General features: G+C 43.7%; 1 protein-coding gene across 3 annotated transcripts in view; it reads right to left on the bottom strand.

Annotated features, from left to right (window-relative positions):
• The window catches only part of LOC123743807 (rab-3A-interacting protein), a 110,354-nt gene that overhangs the window by 60,844 nt on the left and 27,733 nt on the right, over positions 1-21,777 (bottom strand). For all 3 annotated transcript variants that reach the window (XM_082977989.1, XM_082977991.1, XM_082977990.1), the window contains exons 3-4: positions 21,203-21,481; positions 18,042-18,234 (exon numbers count right to left, since the gene is read on the bottom strand). In XM_082977989.1, coding sequence (XP_082834115.1) covers positions 18,042-18,234; positions 21,203-21,450 — 441 coding nt within the window. In that variant the 5' untranslated portion in view covers positions 21,451-21,481. The remainder of the gene's footprint in view (positions 1-18,041; positions 18,235-21,202; positions 21,482-21,777) is intronic.

Below are 21,777 nucleotides of genomic sequence, written 5' to 3'. Positions count from 1 at the left end.
AGTGGTAAACAACAGGACAGATACTAGTGGTAAACAACAGGACAGATACTAGTGGTATTCTACACCATGGTAAACAACAGGACAGACACTAGTGGTAAACAACAGGACAGATACTAGTGGTAAACAACAGGACAGATACTAGTGGTAAACAACAGGACAGATACTAGTGGTATTCTACACCATGGTAAACAACAGGACAGATACTAGTGGTATTCTACACCATGGTAAACAACAGGACAGATACTAGTGGTATTCTCCACCATGGTAAACAACAGGACAGATACTAGTGGTAAACAACAGGACAGATACTAGTGGTATTCTACACCATGGTAAACAACAGGACAGATACTAGTGGTATTCTACACCATGGTAAACAACAGGACAGATACTAGTGGTAAACAACAGGACAGACACTAGTGGTATTCTACACCATGGTAAACAACAGGACAGATACTAGTGGTAAACAACAGGACAGATACTAGTGGTATTCTACACCATGGTAAACAACAGGACAGATACTAGTGGTATTCTACACCATGGTAAACAACAGGACAGATACTAGTGGTATTCTACACCATGGTAAACAACAGGACAGATACTAGTGGTAAACAACAGGACAGATACTAGTGGTAAACAACAGGACAGATACTAGTGGTACACACCGTGGTAAACAACAGGACAGACACTAGTGGTAAACAACAGGACAGATACTAGTGGTACACACCATGGTAAACAACAGGACAGATACTAGTGGTATTCTACACCATGGTAAACAACAGGACAGATACTAGTGGTATTCACACCATGGTAAAACAGGACAGACACTAGTGGTAAACAACAGGACAGACACTAGTGGTATTCTACACCATGGTAAACAACAGGACAGATACTAGTGGTATTCTACACCATGGTAAACAACAGGACAGATACTAGTGGTATTCTACACCATGGTAAACAACAGGACAGATACTAGTGGTATTCTACACCATGGTAAACAACAGGACAGATACTAGTGGTAAACAACAGGACAGACACTAGTGGTAAACAACAGGACAGACACTAGTGGTAAACAACAGGACAGACACTAGTGGTAAACAACAGGACAGACACTAGTGGTATTCTACACCATGGTAAACAACAGGACAGATACTAGTGGTAAACAACAGGACAGATACTAGTGGTATTCTACACCATGGTAAACAACAGGACAGATACTAGTGGTAAACAACAGGACAGATACTAGTGGTAAACAACAGGACAGATACTAGTGGTATTCTACACCATGGTAAACAACAGGACAGATACTAGTGGTATTCTACACCATGGTAAACAACAGGACAGATACTAGTGGTATTCTACACCATGGTAAACAACAGGACAGATACTAGTGGTAAACAACAGGACAGATACTAGTGGTAAACAACAGGACAGATACTAGTGGTAAACAACAGGACAGATACTAGTGGTATTCTACACCATGGTAAACAACAGGACAGATACTAGTGGTATTCACACCATGGAAACACAGGACAGATACTAGTGGTAAACAACAGGACAGATACTAGTGGTATTCTACACCATGGTAAACAACAGGACAGATACTAGTGGTAAACAACAGGACAGACACTAGTGGTAAACAACAGGACAGAAACTAGTGGTAAACAACAGGACAGATACTAGTGGTAAACAACAGGACAGATACTAGTGGTATTCTACACCATGGTAAACAACAGGACAGATACTAGTGGTAAACAACAGGACAGACACTAGTGGTATTCTACACCATGGTAAACAACAGGACAGATACTAGTGGTAAACAACAGGACAGATACTAGTGGTAAACAACAGGACAGATACTAGTGGTAAACAACAGGACAGATACTAGTGGTAAACAACAGGACAGATACTAGTGGTAAACAACAGGACAGACACTAGTGGTAAACAACAGGACAGACACTAGTGGTATTCTACACCATGGTAAACAACAGGACAGATACTAGTGGTAAACAACAGGACAGACACTAGTGGTAAACAACAGGACAGATACTAGTGGTATTCTACACCATGGTAAACAACAGGACAGATACTAGTGGTATTCTACACCATGGTAAACAACAGGACAGATACTAGTGGTATTCTACACCATGGTAAACAACAGGACAGACACTAGTGGTATTCTACACCATGGTAAACAACAGGACAGATACTAGTGGTATTCTACACCATGGTAAACAACAGGACAGATCACTAGTGGTATTCTACACCATGGTAAACAACAGGACAGATACTAGTGGTATTACTAACAGGACAGATACTAGTGGTAAACAACAGGACAGATACTAGTGGTATTAACAACAGGACAGATACTAGTGGTAAACAACAGGACAGACACTAGTGGTAAACAACAGGACAGATACTAGTGGTAAACAACAGGACAGACACTAGTGGTAAACAACAGGACAGACACTAGTGGTATTCTACACCATGGTAAACAACAGGACAGATACTAGTGGTATTCTACACCATGGTAAACAACAGGACAGATACTAGTGGTAAACAACAGGACAGATACTAGTGGTAAACAACAGGACAGATACTAGTGGTAAACAACAGGACAGATACTAGTGGTAAACAACAGGACAGACACTAGTGGTAAACAACAGGACAGATACTAGTGGTAAACAACAGGACAGACACTAGTGGTATTCTACACCATGGTAAACAACAGGACAGATACTAGTGGTATTCTACACCATGGTAAACAACAGGACAGATACTAGTGGTATTCTACACCATGGTAAACAACAGGACAGATACTAGTGGTATTCTACACCATGGTAAACAACAGGACAGATACTAGTGGTATTCTACACCATGGTAAACAACAGGACAGACACTAGTGGTATTCTACACCATGGTAAACAACAGGACAGATACTAGTGGTATTCTACACCATGGTAAACAACAGGACAGATACTAGTGGTATTCTACACCATGGTAAACAACAGGACAGATACTAGTGGTAAACAACAGGACAGATACTAGTGGTAAACAACAGGACAGATACTAGTGGTAAACAACAGGACAGATACTAGTGGTAAACAACAGGACAGACACTAGTGGTAAACAACAGGACAGACACTAGTGGTATTCTACACCATGGTAAACAACAGGACAGATACTAGTGGTATACTACACCATGGTAAACAACAGGACAGATACTAGTGGTATTCTACACCATGGTAAACAACAGGACAGATACTAGTGGTAAACAACAGGACAGATACTAGTGGTAAACAACAGGACAGATACTAGTGGTATTCTACACCATGGTAAACAACAGGACAGATACTAGTGGTATTCTACACCATGGTAAACAACAGGACAGATACTAGTGGTAAACAACAGGACAGATACTAGTGGTAAACAACAGGACAGATACTAGTGGTAAACAACAGGACAGATACTAGTGGTAAACAACAGGACAGACACTAGTGGTAAACAACAGGACAGATACTAGTGGTAAACAACAGGACAGATACTAGTGGTATTCTACACCATGGTAAACAACAGGACAGATACTAGTGGTATTCTACACCATGGTAAACAACAGGACAGATACTAGTGGTATTCTACACCATGGTAAACAACAGGACAGATACTAGTGGTATTCTACACCATGGTAAACAACAGGACAGATACTAGTGGTATTCTACACCATGGTAAACAACAGGACAGATACTAGTGGTAAACAACAGGACAGACACTAGTGGTAAACAACAGGACAGATACTAGTGGTAAACAACAGGACAGATACTAGTGGTAAACAACAGGACAGATACTAGTGGTAAACAACAGGACAGATACTAGTGGTATTCCTGACAGCCAGTGGTAAACAACAGGACAGATACTAGTGGTATTCTACACCATGGTAAACAACAGGACAGATACTAGTGGTATTCTACACCATGGTAAACAACAGGACAGATACTAGTGGTATTCTACACCATGGTAAACAACAGGACAGATACTAGTGGTAAACAACAGGACAGACACTAGTGGTATCTACACCATGGTAAACAACAGGACAGATACTAGTGGTAAACAACAGGACAGATACTAGTGGTAAACAACAGGACAGACACTAGTGGTATTCTACACCATGGTAAACAACAGGACAGATACTAGTGGTATTCTACACCATGGTAAACAACAGGACAGACACTAGTGGTATTCTACACCATGGTAAACAACAGGACAGATACTAGTGGTAAACAACAGGACAGATACTAGTGGTATTCTACACCATGGTAAACAACAGGACAGATACTAGTGGTATTCTACACCATGGTAAACAACAGGACAGACACTAGTGGTATTCTACACCATGGTAAACAACAGGACAGATACTAGTGGTAAACAACAGGACAGATACTAGTGGTAAACAACAGGACAGATACTAGTGGTAAACAACAGGACAGACACTAGTGGTACAACACCATGGTAAACAACAGGACAGATACTAGTGGTAAACAACAGGACAGACACTAGTGGTATTCTACACCATGGTAAACAACAGGACAGATACTAGTGGTATTCTACACCATGGTAAACAACAGGACAGATACTAGTGGTATTCTACACCATGGTAAACAACAGGACAGATACTAGTGGTAAACAACAGGACAGATACTAGTGGTATTCTACACCGTGGTAAACAACAGGACAGACACTAGTGGTAAACAACAGGACAGATACTAGTGGTATTCTACACCATGGTAAACAACAGGACAGACACTAGTGGTATTCTACACCATGGTAAACAACAGGACAGATACTAGTGGTAAACAACAGGACAGATACTAGTGGTAAACAACAGGACAGATACTAGTGGTAAACAACAGGACAGACACTAGTGGTAAACAACAGGACAGACACTAGTGGTAAACAACAGGACAGATACTAGTGGTAAACAACAGGACAGAACTAGTGGTAAACAACAGGACAGATACTAGTGGTAAACAACAGGACAGATACTAGTGGTATTCTACACCATGGTAAACAACAGGACAGATACTAGTGGTATTCTACACCATGGTAAACAACAGGACAGATACTAGTGGTATTCTACACCATGGTAAACAACAGGACAGATACTAGTGGTAAACAACAGGACAGATACTAGTGGTATTCTACACCATGGTAAACAACAGGACAGATACTAGTGGTAAACAACAGGACAGATACTAGTGGTAAACAACAGGACAGACACTAGTGGTAAACAACAGGACAGATACTAGTGGTATTCTACACCGTGGTAAACAACAGGACAGATACTAGTGGTAAACAACAGGACAGATACTAGTGGTAAACAACAGGACAGATACTAGTGGTAAACAACAGGACAGATACTAGTGGTATTCTACACCATGGTAAACAACAGGACAGATACTAGTGGTAAACAACAGGACAGACACTAGTGGTAAACAACAGGACAGATACTAGTGGTATTCTACACCATGGTAAACAACAGGACAGATACTAGTGGTAAACAACAGGACAGATACTAGTGGTAAACAACAGGACAGACACTAGTGGTAAACAACAGGACAGATACTAGTGGTAAACAACAGGACAGATACTAGTGGTAAACAACAGGACAGATACTAGTGGTAAACAACAGGACAGATACTAGTGGTAAACAACAGGACAGATACTAGTGGTAAACAACAGGACAGATACTAGTGGTAAACAACAGGACAGATACTAGTGGTATTCTACACCATGGTAAACAACAGGACAGATACTAGTGGTATCTACACCTGGAAACACAGGACAGATACTAGTGGTAAACAACAGGACAGATACTAGTGGTAAACAACAGGACAGATACTAGTGGTAAACAACAGGACAGATACTAGTGGTATTCTACACCATGGTAAACAACAGGACAGACACTAGTGGTATTCTACACCATGGTAAACAACAGGACAGATACTAGTGGTATTCTACACCATGGTAAACAACAGGACAGATACTAGTGGTAAACAACAGGACAGATACTAGTGGTAAACAACAGGACAGATACTAGTGGTAAACAACAGGACAGATACTAGTGGTATTCTACACCATGGTAAACAACAGGACAGACACTAGTGGTAAACAACAGGACAGATACTAGTGGTATTCTACACCATGGTAAACAACAGGACAGATACTAGTGGTAAACAACAGGCGCTAGTGGTAAACAACAGGACAGATACTAGTGGTACACACCGGAACACGGACAGATACTAGTGGTATTCTACACCATGGTAAACAACAGGACAGATACTAGTGGTAAACAACAGGACAGATACTAGTGGTATTCTACACCTGGTAAACAACAGGACAGATACTAGTGGTAAACAACAGGACAGATACTAGTGGTAAACAACAGGACAGATACTAGTGGTAAACAACAGGACAGACACTAGTGGTAAACAACAGGACAGATACTAGTGGTAAACAACAGGACAGACACTAGTGGTACTACAGGACAACAGGGATCTATGGTTAAGAACAGGACAGAGACTAGTGGTATTCTCCACCGTGGTAAACAACAGGACAGGCGCACGCACGCACACCCTCTCTCGCTCTCTCTTGTCCGGACAGGGTTCCCTCTCTCATCGAACACAAGGTCATCGCCATGCCGACAGAGGCAGAAGGTTGAGAGCAGTGATCAACGCAGGAAGTGGAGGGAGGTAGATAGCAGTAGTGATCAACGCAGGAAGTGGAGGGAGGTAGATAGTAGTAGTGATCAACGCAGGAAGTGGAGGGAGGTAGATAGTAGTAGTGATCAACGCAGGAAGTGGAGGGAGGTAGATAGCAGTAGTGATCAATGCAGGAAGTGGAGGGAGGTAGATAGCAGTAGTGATCAACGCAGGAAGTGGAGGGAGGTAGATAGCAGTAGTGATCAACGCAGGAAGTGGAGGGAGGTAGATAGTAGTAGTGATCAACGCAGGAAGTGGAGGGAGAATGGGGAGGGAATGGCAGGAAAGGGGGAAGAAGGTAGGGGTGGGATGAGATGGAAGGAGAGGAAGAACGGTACAGGGCTGACCCTACCCAGCCAGATCAATGTGTTGGTTCTGGAGTGGACCACTTGTCTGAGCTGCTTAGACTGTCTGGGGGAATCAGTGATTTACCTGTTTACTGGGGTAGGCTGGTCACAAGGCTAATCCTTGTTAAGGCTGTACAGACCCATAGCCTTAAACTGATTAGGAAGGAGGAACTGGGTGTTTGCACAACGTTTCCCTCTCCTTACTGGAAGAGACACTGGCAACAGGACACCAGTCAGTCGTGGTGCAGCGAGGAGCAGCCAGACCGGGTAATACAGGGAGGAAGACACACAGCTTTCTCTGAGGGGACATGGCAGAGCGATCGTACAGAATTGTGATTCCAAATCCATGAGGGGTCACCATAAGGTCAGCAGTGGTCAATAAGAACACATGAGAATGACTGATTGGTTCAATCTAACCTCCCCGGACCACCCTGCTAGTAGCCTGGCACACATCTGTTTGTGCTCTATGTTCGGCATGCCAAGGAGTGGCAACTGGCAAGATGGTATCCATCCCAAGCTGCACTTCTAGACCCATATCACAGGGGACCCTGCACCTCATTGGAGTGGTCTGATTTGGAGCATCTGTGACAGTGAATGAGGTCCAGCCTTCCCAGTAGCTCAGTTGGTAGAGCATGGTGTTTGCAACGCCAGGGTTGTGGGTTCGATTCCCACGGGGGGCCAGCACAGAAAAAAAAAAAAAAAAATGTATGAAATGTATGCATTCACTACTGTAAGTCGCTCTGGATAAGAGCGTCTACTAAAATGACTAAAAGGTCCAGTCTAATGGCTGTAGTTATAATCCATGACTTGCCTGATGCTAATGGAACTGAAGGAGCCTCCAGGGGATACTGGGCTTTCCTCTAGTACAGTAGCTAGCTGGTGATTCAGTACCACCTTTCTTCTAGTACAGTAGCTAGCTGGTGATTCAGTACCACCTTTCTTCTAGTACAGTAGCTAGCTGGTGATTCAGCACCACCTTTCTTCTAGTACAGTAGCTAGCTGGTGATTCAGTACCACCTTTCTTCTAGTACAGTAGCTAGCTGGTGATTCAGTACCACCTTTCTTCTAGTACAGTAGCTAGCTGGTGATTCAGTACCACCTTTCTTCTAGTACAGTAGCTAGCTGGTGATTCAGTACCACCTTTCTTCTAGTACAGTAGCTAGCTGGTGATTCAGTACCACCTTTCTTCTAGTACAGTAGCTAGCTGGTGATTCAGCACCACCTTTCTTCTAGTACAGTAGCTAGCTGGTGATTCAGTACCACCTTTCTTCTAGTACAGTAGCTAGCTAGTGATTCAGCACCACCTTTCTTCTAGTACAGTAGCTAGCTGGTGATTCAGTACCACCTTTCTTCTAGTACAGTAGCTAGCTGGTGATTCAGCACCACCTTTCTTCTAGTACAGTAGCTAGCTGGTGATTCAGCACCACCTTTCTTCTAGTACAGTAGCTAGCTGGTGATTCAGTACCACCTTTCTTCTAGTACAGTAGCTAGCTAGTGATTCAGCACCACCTTTCTTCTAGTACAGTAGCTAGCTGGTGATTCAGTACCACCTTTCTTCTAGTACAGTAGCTAGCTGGTGATTCAGCACCACCTTTCTTCTAGTACAGTAGCTAGCTGGTGATTCAGTACCACCTTTCTTCTAGTACAGTAGCTAGCTGGTGATTCAGTACCACCTTTCTTCTAGTACAGTAGCTAGCTCGTGATTCAGCACCACCTTTCTTCTAGTACAGTAGCTAGCTGGTGATTCAGCACCACCTTTCTTCTAGTACAGTAGCTAGCTGGTGATTCAGCACCACCTTTCCTCTAGTACAGTAGCTAGCTGGTGATTCAGTACCACCTTTCCTCTAGTACAGTAGCTAGCTGGTGATTCAGTACCACCTTTCTTCTAGTACAGTAGCTAGCTGGTGATTCAGTACCACCTTTCCTCTAGTACAGTAGCTAGCTGGTGATTCAGTACCACCTTTCCTCTAGTACAGTAGCTAGCTGGTGATTCAGTACCACCTTTCCTCTAGTACAGTAGCTAGCTGGTGATTCAGTACCACCTTTCCTCTAGTACAGTAGCTAGCTGGTGATTCAGTACCACCTTTCTTCTAGTACAGTAGCAAGCTGGTGATTCAGTACCACCTTTCTTCTAGTACAGTAGCAAGCTGGTGATTCAGTACCACCTTTCTTCTAGTACAGTAGCTAGCTGGTGATTCAGTACCACCTTTCTTCTAGTACAGTAGCTAGCTGGTGATTCAGTACCACCTTTCTTCTAGTACAGTAGCTAGCTGGTGATTCAGTACCACCTTTCTTCTAGTACAGTAGCTAGCTGGTGATTCAGTACCACCTTTCTTCTAGTACAGTAGCTAGCTGGTGATTCAGTACCACCTTTCTTCTAGTACAGTAGCTAGCTGGTGATTCAGTACCACCTTTCTTCTAGTACAGTAGCTAGCTGGTGATTCAGTACCACCTTTCTTCTAGTACAGTAGCTAGCTGGTGATTCAGTACCACCTTTCTTCTAGTACAGTAGCTAGCTGGTGATTCAGTACCACCTTTCTTCTAGTACAGTAGCTAGCTGGTGATTTAGTACCACCTTTCTTCTAGTACAGTAGCTAGCTGGTGATTCAGCACCACCTTTCTTCTAATACAGTAGCTAGCTGGTGATTCAGGACCACAAGTCTGTCTCTCACACCCCTCTCTCTTTCACTCATGATTTTCTGTCTTTCGTTCTCTCGCTCTCCTTCCGTCTTGCATATTTCTTTCTCTCTCCCCATCTCTCTCACACATCCCTGCTCTGAGCAGTAGGACTGAGACAGACAGAATGTGGGTGCAACTGGCAGCTGCGTCTCTCTCTCACACCATTTCATTCCAGAGATCTCTAAATCAGGTAGTGAGATGACACCTTGACTCTGTCTGGCACACCAGTGTAGAGGGTGAGAGTTAGAATGTTCAGAAGAAACAGAGGTAAAAACAACAACAACGTTTGAAGCACTAGTGGATAATTGACACGTGACGAACTCCTGTTTGTTGTTCTAATATGCTGCTCTGATAGAAGCTGAATGAAGAGGCTGAATGAAGAGGCTGAATGAAGAGGCTGAATAGCAAGATGGCGCCGATGGAGATGGCAGCGTTGCTTCTAGTCCTTAGGAAACTGCGTAGTATTTGAATTTTTTATAAAGTATTATTTCTTATATTGTTAGCCCAGAAAAGCTTAAGTGTTATTACATACAGTCGGGAACAGCTATTGGATATCAGAGAGACGTCAACTTGCCAGCACAACCAGGAATACAACTTTCCCAAAGTGGATCCTTTGTCTACACCTCCCAGGGCATTTGAACTGATTCCAGAGGCCGACCCAAAACAACGCCATCGGAGGAGAGGGTGCCGGAGCGGTCTTCTTGTGAGACTTCGGATGCGCGCGCACACCACCCACCGCTTCCGAGTACATTACTCGCTAATGTCCGGTCCCTAGTTAACAAAGGCAAGAGGGTCAGCCTTTTCCCGGATATGAGCGCGGATCTCGCCAGACGTCGCAAGCAGTTCAGACCTGCCGCCAAATCACTGAAGGAGAAGAACATCACCGGCTACCTCATCCACCCTGCGCGGACGAAAGTTCAGTACAAAGGCCGAAGCCATATCTTCAACACACCAGGAAAAGAGTTCACTTTTCTCAAAGAACTGAACCGCGTCTGAACCAGGACGGTCTCTCTGGGGGATAAGATGCAGTTTGTTTGTTTTCGCTTATCCGGACTGAACTGCTGATTTCTTCTTGGAATTTGGATCTGTTTACCCCGCTATCCGGTCGCTATAATTGATTTGTACATTTTCAACTAACCGTTTTTTTCCCAGGGTGAGTTCTATTACATTTATAGGAGAGTATATTTTGGTTTAGTCAATATCCACTGGGCGAAGCAAATAAGTGGGCTTAGGCCCACTGCTTTCCCCCCCATTTATGTTTCTCCTCTCCTGAAAAGAGACTCAAGCAGCCCTTACCGTGGGCAGTAAATATTCAGCCCTAAATGTCTATTCACAACGTTTGTTATCAACTCAGAGAGCTCGCAGGGTTTAGTTTACGCCAAGGTTTAGCTAGTAAGAGTAAGATGGAAAGCCAGCAGCAACGCATCTCTACAAGTGGATTCATGTTTGATTGTTGGGATTGTTGTTTTACTCTGACAATCGGGGTGGGTGGGATTTTTTTATATGTTTATTGTTGTTTCCTTCCTAAAGAGACACATAGGTCACTTCAGGGTTCAAACTAAAGTTGAAACATTTCCTGACTATTTACATATGAGAGATTTCCATTCGGTTACATATTTGAAACCCAACCTATGCTTAATCCACTAAAATATGTCACATTCAACGTAAAAGGTCTTAACAGCCCGATTAAAAGGAAAAGAGTCTATACATACCTTAAGAAATTAAAGGCTGACATTGTGTTTTTACAAGAAACACATCTTACAGCCAGTGAACAATAGAAATTGAAGAGGGAATGGGTAGGACAAGTTTTGCATCCTCTTTTAACTCCAAAGGAAGAGGAACTGCAATTTTGATAAGTAGACATCTCCTTCTGCGTCAACAACACCATCTCTGATCCCTCGGGCAGGTTTGTTTTGGTGCAGGGGCATATGTTTTCAGAGTCTTGGACCTTATTGAATATTTATGCTCCTAACTTCGATGACCATATGTTAATTCAGAATGTCTTCCTTCAGGTCGCTCAAGCACCACCAGGATGGCTACTGGCTGGAGGAGATTTTAATTTTTGTTTAGATACAGTTCTTGATAAGTCCTCTGATAAACCTCACTTCTTACCAAAGCCGGCAAGCTCACCATGTCATTCATGAAAGATCTCAATTTACTAGACATCTGGAGACAGTTGCACCCACAGGATAGGGACTACTCTTTTTATTCACACCCACACAACACATACACACACGCATAGATAACTTTTTACTATCGACCCAACTGTTTCATAGAGTGTTAGATTAGTGACCATTCTCCTCTGGTATTATCAATCTCCATTCCTACCAAGATAAATGGGGCATATAGATGGAGACTAAATTCTACACTCCTAAAGCAACCTGAATTTTGTGCATTTATCAAAGCGCAGATCAATATTTTTACTTTGACAAACAAACCCTCCGCTCCTGACAGTTTCATTCTTTGGGACACATTGAAAGCCTATCTGAGGGCACAGATCATTTCCTATACTAAAGGGTTGAAGAGAAAACACGGTGCGGAACTGAATGTCCTTGAATCTGAAATTTCTGAGCTGGAGAAAACCTACCAAAGAGGCCCGACTAAAGATCTATACAGGCTTTTGGTAAATAAAAAACTGAAATATAATATTCTGAACACATATCAAGCTGAGAGGGCCATCACTAAATCAAAACAGCGTTATTACGAGCTTGGAGAGAAAGCTCACAAAGTATTGGCATGGCAACTGAAGGCAGAGGAAAGTAAGAGGACAGTTAATGCTACAGAAACTCTTACTAATGAGATATCTTTCTACCCTACTGAACTTAATAATACTTAAGAAATACTATGAAGACCTCTACACTTCCCAATCAAGCGATGATCTATCAGAGATCGACTCCTTTCTCTCCTCTCTCAACCTCCCATGCCTGTCAGAGGAAGACAGAGAGCGCCTGAGTAAACACTTCTCAGTTCCTGAATTGTTGGAGGCCATTAAATCCTTAACTTCTAATAAATCTCCTGGGGAGGATGGCTTCCCTCCAGAGGTCTATAAAGAATTTAGGGAGCTGTTGGTCCCCTACCTTATGGAGGTACTTAAAAAAGCCAGGGAAGACAACTGCTTTCCAGAGTCTCTCTCTCAAGCAGTGATTACTGTAATCCACAAGAAAGGGAAAACCCCGCTAAAGTGCACCTCCTATAGACCAATCTCTCTCCTTAACACAGATTTTAAACTGGTCACCAAGATGCAATCTAAGAGACTGGAGTCATGTCTTCCCCTGCTGGTCAACCCAGATCAGACTGGCTTCATAATTAATAGATTGTCCTCCAATAATCTCAGAAGGTTCTTTGATATAATTCACCTTGCTAACAAAACCAAAATACCTAGTGTCGCAGTCTCCCTCGACGCTAAAAAGGCCTTTCATATGGTTGAATGGCCATACCTCTTTCGCGTCTTGGAAAAGTTTGGTTTAGGTACCGTGATGGTAAATTTGATAAAATCACTCTACAAATCTCCTAAAGCTAGGATTGCTACCAATGGGATTACTTCCTCCTCTTTCCCTCTCTATAGGGGGAACAGACAAGGTTGCCCAATTAGCCCCAAACTCTTTGCCATCGCCATCGAACCGTTGGCTGAGGCTATTAGAACATGCCCTGACATACATGGCTTTGAGGTGGGCCCCCAGACCCGTAAGTTATCACTCTTTGCGGACGACCTTATCTTATTTCTAACGAACCCAGAACACTCCCTCTCTCACTTGCAGATCCTACTACAGTGTTATAGTTCTTTCTCTGGATATAAGGTCAATTTTGATAAAAGCCAAATCTTACCGTTGTCTGTCTTTGACCACCATACCATCAAGCAAAGGTTTCCTTTTAGATGGTCGCCTATGGGCTTCACATATTTGGGCATAATGGTGGATGGTAACCTGAACAACCTCTATAAACTCAATCTGGCCAGTTTGTTGCAAAAGGTGGAGGGTAACCTGTGTAAATGGATGGACTTGCCTCTCACTCTACTGGGTATGATCAATGTAATTAAAATGAATGTCCTGCCCAGATATCTATATTTGTTTCAATCTCTCCCTATCCCTGTTCCCGCATCGTTCTTTTCCTCTCTCGACAAGCTGACCAGACGGTTTATCTGGCACAGCAAAACCCCAAGGGTTGGCCTGCATAAACTTGACCCTTGATTACGGTCAAGGGGCTTAAACCGCCCCAATTTTAGAATGTACTACTGGGCTGCACAGTCTAGGTTTCTGGCTCAGAGGTTTGACAATGGTCCCTCTGCCTCATGGTTGAACATTGAAAAGTTTGAGGTAAATGATGACACTGGTGCAGAATTGTTTTACAAATGGGATAGAAAATCGATAAAAACCATCACAGACAACCCTTTAATCATACATTCTGTCCTGCCATGGTGCAAACTGCATGAGCTGTTCAGACGAGAGGGATTTCTTTCCCCTAAAACCCCTCTATGGAACAATAGATTGATCCCTATGTTTTTCCAGAATAGTAACTTTAGATCATGGTCTGATAAGGGGATCACTCTTCTGGAACACTGTTATGAGGAGGGAATTCTTATGTCTTTTGATCAGCTGAAACAGAAATACCACTTGTCTAACAGGGACTTCTTTAGCTACCTACAACTACGAGACTTTATGAGGGTGACTCTCAAGGGACAATAGAACCCAGCTAAGAACAACTCTGCCACGCAGACCAACCACTATTCAAGACCATTTCACTTGTTTACGATGCTCTTATGTCAGGACTAACACTGCCTGAGCTACATAAACCCCGACTTAGATGGGAAAAATATCTGGGTATTGATCTTGATGAAGGTCTATGGAGTAACCTATGCAGGGATGGTGTTACATCCACATTGACCTCCAGATACAGACTGATCCGGTTTAATTTCCTTCAGCTCTATATCACCCCATCTAGACTGCACAAGTTCAACCCTGATATCTCCTCCCTGTGTTTTAGATGTGGCTCAGATGAAGGAACATTCCTCCATTCCACTTGGCAGTGTTCAAAACTACACGGTTTCTGGCAGGGGGTATGAGATACCATATCCTCAATTCACGGGGTTGCATTCCCTTTAGACCCGGAGGTCTGTCTACTGGGTAACTTTACTCACACCAATCTTAGGCAAGCCATACTATAAAGCTAACAAAAATATTGCTAGCGATTGCCAAGAAATGTATTGCCTTGAAATGGACATCGGATTCCTCCCTGCCAGTTGCAATGTGGCTATCGGAGGTTAATAGTTGTATCCCACTGGAGAAAATCACTTACTGCTTGAGGAATAAGTTAGAGACATTTTACAGAATTTGGCAACCTTTTATTGACTATATGGAAAATCTCCCCTCACATCACATTGACTGAATCTCTATATAATCCTTATATAATGTTTTACACGAAATGTGTCGTATGTAGCTTACGGCAGGTGATCCAATTATTATTTTACTCTTTATCATGACTTATTTATTGTATGTTTGTATATATAATTATTTGTATTTTTATGTTACGCTCGTCTGTAACTGTCACTTTGTCCTATTGTTGTCTAATATCGTTTCACTTTTGTTTTGAATGTTAATTGGAAAATGCTAAATATTAAATATAAAAAAAAAACATAACTGAAAGCACGTACCACCGCATTTAATCATGGCAAGACGACTGGAAACGGCCGAAAACAAACAGTGTAGTTGTTCCCTCCGTAAGACAATCAAACAAGCAAAGCGTCAGTATAGAGACAAAGTGGAGTCGTAATTCAGCAGCTTAGACACGAGACGTATGTGGCAGAGTCTACAGTCAATCACAGATTACAAAAATAAAATAAACTGTCGCGGACGTCTTGCTCCAAACAAATTAAACAACTTCTTTGCACGTTTTGAGGACAATACATTGCCACCGCCACGGCCCGCTACCAAAGACTGTGGGCTCTCCTTCTCCATGGCCGACGTGAGTAAGACATTTAAACGTGTTAACCCTCGGAAGGCTGCCGGCCCAGACGCCATCCCTAGCCGCGTCCTCAGAGCATGCGCAGACCAGCTGGCTGGTGTGTTTACGGAAATATTCAACCACACCCTATCCCAGTCTGCTGTCCCCACATGTTTCAAGATGGCCACCATTGTTCCTGTTCCCAAGAAAACTAAGGTAACTGAACTAAATGACTATCGCCCCGTAGCACTCACTTCCGTCATCATGAAGTGCTTTGAGAGACTAGTCAAGGATCATATTACCTCCACCCTACCTGTCACCCTAGACCCACTCCAATTTGCTTACCGCCCCAAAAGGTCCACAGATGATGCAATCGCCATCACACTGCACACTGCCCTATCCCATCTGGACAAGAGGAATACCTATGTAAGAATGCTGTTCATTGATTACAGCTCAGCATTCAACACCATAGTACCCTCCAAACTCATCATCAAGCTGGAGGCCCTGGGTCTCGACCCCGCCCTGTGCAACTGGGTCCTGGACTTCCTGACGGGCCGCCCCCAGGTGGTGAGGGTAGGAAACAACATCTCCACTCCACTGATTCTCAACACCGGAGCCCCACAAGGGTGCGTTCTCAGCCCTCTCCTGTACTCCAACTCAATCATCAAGTTTGCAGACAACACTACAGTGGTAGGCTTGATTACCAACAACGACGAGACGGCCTACAGGGACGAGGTGAGGGCCCTCGGAGTGTGGTGTCAGAAAAATTACCTCACACTCAATGTCAACAAAACAAAGGAGATGATCGTGGACTTCAGGAAACAGCAGAGGGAGCAGCCCCCTATCCACATCGATGGGACAGTAGTGGAGAAGGTGGAAAGTTAAGTTCCTCGGCGTACACATCACGGACAAACTGAAATGGTCCACCCACACAGACAGCGTGGTGAAGAAGGCGCAGCAGCGCCTCTTCAACCTCAGGAGGCTGAAGAAATTTGGATTGTCACCTAAGCCCCTCAATAACTTTTACAGATGCACAATTGAGAGCATCCTGTTGGTCTGTATCACCGCCTGGTATGGAAACTGCACCACCTACAACCGCAGAGCTCTCCAGAGTGTGGTGCAGTGCGCACAACGCATCACCGGGGGCAAACTACCTGCCCTCCAGGACACCTACATCAACCGATGTCACAGGAAGGCCAAAAAGATAATCAAGGACAACAACCACCTGAGCCACTGCTTGTTCACCCCGCTTCCATCCAGAAGGCGAGGTCAGTACAGGTGCATCAAAGCTGGGACCGAGAGAGTGAAAAACATATATCTCAAGGCCATCAGATTGTTAAACAGCCATCACTAGCACAGAGAGGCTGCTGTATACCTACAGACTTGATATCATTGGCCACTTTAATTAATGGAACACTAGTCACTTTAATAATGTTTACATATCTCACATTACTCATCTCATATGTATATACTGTATCCTTCACTATCTATTCTATACTCTCTATTGCATCTTAGCCACTGTCACTGCTCATCCATATATTTTATACTGATATATTATCATCCTGTTCCTTTACTAGATTGTGTGTTTTAGGTTTTGTTGTGGGATTGTTAGATATTACCTGTTAGATACTGCTGGATCTAGAAGCATAAACATTTAGCTACACTCTAAATAACATCTGCTAACCATGTGTATGTGACCAATAGAATTTGATTTAAATGACGAGGCTGAATGACGAGGCTGAATGAAGAGGCTGAATGACGAGGCTGAATGAAGAGGCTGAACGAAGAGGCTGAACGAAGAGGCTGAACGAAGAGGCTGAACGAAGAGGCTGAACGACGAGGCTGAATGTAGAGGCTGAATGAAGAGGCTGAATGTAGAGGCCGATAATAACATGGTAAAATGTAATAGATCATCAAACTGAACAAAGCACTGTTCCTGTAGAATCACTGGTCAACCAATCACCTTGCCTGCTCAGGCCCAACACGCCCATTCAAACTCTGGTTATGAGGCAGTGATAGTTGTCACTCATCAGAGTTGGCTGGAGAAAGCAGCATTCAGGAGCGTTGGGTTAAAAATAAACATTGGCAAGAGGCTTGTGGTGTAATTTCAGAGAACACAGGAGGAGATAACATGTTGGTCCCCTGCCCCTGAATTCAACATGGCTGCTTTGATGAGAAGAGGAGAACCACACATTCATTCTGCATGGATTTCACTCCGTTATCAACTGATGTGAGACTGTTCAACTAGTAGAGACACACAACCAGAGGGGACATACACATGACATGGGCACAGTGTGTGTGTGTGTGTGTGGTGGGGGGCTCTCACCCTCTGTGCCTTGGCTAGTTCCTCCTTCAGTCTCTCATTGGCTTTCTCTCTGATCTCCATGACTGAGGGGCTGCGGAGGCGGGACAGGCTGTCATTGGTCAGACCCAGAGACTCCTCCCCTTCCTCTCCAGACAGGAACACCCCCTCTGCTGCCTCTGCCTCTGACCGGACGGGGGGTTCCAACCCCGGAACACTGCAAGGAATCATGGGTAAACTAATGTAAGCGTATAGGAGGGTTGGCTGATTACTACAGGGATCAGTCAGTCATCACTGATCAGCACTATTGACTGTTAGCTTGGTGGTGATAATGATCCAGCTATCATTACCTGTTTGGACATTTTAAGCTGAGTAAGCATGTTTTAATGTATGAATTAGCATCCCAGTGGGCTAGTCATCAATAGTACATTTTAAGTGTCAATGAACACTGCTTAGTGGAACCCTTGACTTTTATTGAATACATTGCCTGGTTATTACCAACTGCACTGCGTAAAGAGATCCTAGTAGAAATCTTGGCATCATTTAAACCAGTTTCACCTGCTAGGATTTGTGTTCCATCTTCAAGATTTTTCTCTTAGTATCTCTTTACATTGTGGTCGTCATGGGCCAGGTACTATATCTCTTTACATTGTGGTCGTCATGGGCCAGGTACTATATCTCTTTACATTGTGGTCGTCATGGGCCAGGTACTATATCTCTTACATTGTGGTCGTCATGGACCAGGTACATATCTCTTTACATTGTGGTCGTCATGGGCCAGGTACTATATCTCTTTACATTGTGGTCGTCATGGGCCAGGTACATATCTCTTTACATTGTGGTCGTCATGGGCCAGGTACTATATCTCTTTACATTGTGGTCGTCATGGGCCAGGTACTATATCTCTTTACATTGTGGTCGTCATGGGCCAGGTGATATCTCTTACATTGTGGTCGTCATGGGCCAGGTGATATCTCTTACATTGTGGTCGTCATGGACCAGGTGATATCTCTTTACATTGTGGTCGTCATGGGCCAGGTACTATATCTCTTTACATTGTGGTCGTCATGGGCCAGGTACTATATCTCTTTACATTGTGGTCGTCATGGGCCAGGTGATATCTCTTACATTGTGGTCGTCATGGGCCAGGTGATATCTCTTACATTGTGGTCGTCATGGACCAGGTGATATCTCTTTACATTGTGGTCGTCATGGGCCAGGTACTATCTCTTTACATTGTGGTCGTCATGGGCCAGGTACTATATCTCTTTACATTGTGTTTGTCATGGACCAGGTAATATATCTCTTTACATTGTGGTCGTCATGGGCCAGGTACTATATCTCTTTACATTGTGGTCGTCATGGGCCAGGTGATATCTCTTACATTGTGGTCGTCATGGACCAGGTAATATCTCTTTACATTGTGGTCGTCATGGGCCAGGTGATATCTCTTACATTGTGTTTGTCATGGGCCAGGTACTATATCTCTTTACATTGTGGTCGTCATGGGCCAGGTACTATATCTCTTTACATTGTATTTGTCATAGGCCAGGTAATATCTCTTTACATTGTGTTTGTCATGGGCCAGGTAATATCTCTTTACATTGTGTTTGTCATGGGCCAGGTACTATATCTCTTTACATTGTGGTGGTCATGGGCCAGGTACTATATCTCTTTACATTGTATTTGTCATGGGCCAGGTAATATCTCTTTACATTGTATTTGTCATGGGCCAGGTAATATCTCTTTACATTGTGTTTGTCATGGGCCAGGTACTATATCTCTTTACATTGTGTTTGTCATGGGCCAGGTAATATCTCTTTACATTGTGTTGTGGTCATGGGCCAGGTACTATATCTCTTTACATTGTGGTCGTCATGGGCCAGGTACTATATCTCTTTACATTGTGGTCGTCATGGGCCAGGTACTATATCTCTTTACATTGTGGTCGTCATGGGCCAGGTACTATATCTCTTTACATTGTGGTCGTCATGGGCCAGGTACTATATCTCTTTACATTGTGTTTGTCATGGGCCAGGTACTATATCTCTTTACATTGTGTTTGTCATGGACCAGGTACTATATCTCTTTACATTGTATTTGTCATGGGCCAGGTAATATCTCTTTACATTGTATTTGTCATGGGCCAGGTAATATCTCTTTACATTGTGTTTGTCATGGGCCAGGTACTATATCTCTTTACATTGTGTTTGTCATGGGCCAGGTAATATCTCTTTACATTGTGTTCGTCATGGGCCAGGTAATATCTCTTTACATTGTGTTCGTCATGGGCCAGGTACATATCTCTTTACATTGTGGTCGTCATGGGCCAGGTACTATATCTCTTTACATTGTGTTCGTCATGGGCCAGGTACATATCTCTTTACATTGTGGTCGTCATGGGCCAGGTACTATATCTCTTTACATTGTGGTCGTCATGGGCCAGGTACTATATCTCTTTACATTGTGTTTGTCATGGGCCAGGTAATATCTCTTTACATTGTATTTGTCATGGGCCAGGTAATATCTCTTTACATTGTGTTTGTCATGGGCCAGGTAATATATCTCTTTACATTGTGGTCGTCATGGGCCAGGTAATATATCTCTTTACATTGTGGTCGTCATGGGCCAGGTAATATATCTCTTTACATTGTGGTCGTCATGGGCCAGGTAATATATCTCTTTACATTGTGGTCATCATGGGCCAGGTAATATATCTCTTTACATTGTGGTCGTCATGGGCCAGGTATATCTCTTTACATTGTGGTCGTCATGGGCCAGGTAATATATCTTTACATTGTGGTCGTCATGGGCCAGGTAATATATCTTTACATTGTGGTCGTCATGGGCCAGGTAATATATCTTTACATTGTGGTCGTCATGGGCCAGGTAATATCTCTTTACATTGTGGTCGTCATGGGCCAGGTAATATATCTTTACATTGTGGTCGTCATGGGCCAGGTACTATATCTCTTTACATTGTGGTCGTCATGGGCCAGGTAATATATCTTTACATTGTGGTCGTCATGGGCCAGGTACTATATCTCTTTACATTGTGGTCGTCATGGGCCAGGTAATATATCTTTACATTGTGGTCGTCATGGGCCAGGTAATATATCTTTACATTGTGGTCGTCATGGGCCAGGTAACATAAGTCTGTTTCTCCAGGAGGGTTTCTTCCTGACCTTCCATTGTGGGGTTCTGTGCTGCCCAGTAGCCGAGGGGCAGAGTAGATGGGCTGGGTGGGCAGCTGGTCGGCTCGCAGGGCGTTGGGGGGGCAGGGGCTGGAGCTGAGGGAGGGTGTACGGTACAGGGCGCTGGAAGGAGCGCTGTGACATTGGGGTCTGGGGTCGGAGGTCAATCCGTGGAGGTCAGGGGTGGTGGGTGACGCCAAGTTGACCTCATGGAAGCCTTCCAGGGGTTCGCTGGCCATAGCCCTGCAGCTACAGTCATCATACACCTCCCTGAGGAGAGGTGAGGGGAGAGAGAGGAGAAAAGAACACGATTAAAATCAAACAGAGACATCCATTCTAGACTACATTCACACAGATCTAATTCTGCTATTTCAATCAGACCACCCACAGCAGCAACAGTATCAGTGTGTTTCCCAGGTGTGGTCTGTGGAGTAGCTGATTAAACATTGGTCTGTCTGTCTCCCTCTTCAGCCCCAGCAGAGACAGCAGACCGCCAGGCCACTGCTCCAGTCAGTCAGGGCTGAAATTAACTAGGTCATTCAGGGGAATGGTTACAGACAGTAACA

This window comes from Salmo salar, chromosome 07 (assembly GCF_965601325.2).
Source record: "Salmo salar chromosome 07, fSalSal1, whole genome shotgun sequence".
Lineage (NCBI taxonomy): Eukaryota > Metazoa > Chordata > Actinopteri > Salmoniformes > Salmonidae > Salmo > Salmo salar.
Note: the sequence above shows the minus strand (reverse complement) of the source record. Positions and strands in the feature narration are given on the sequence as shown.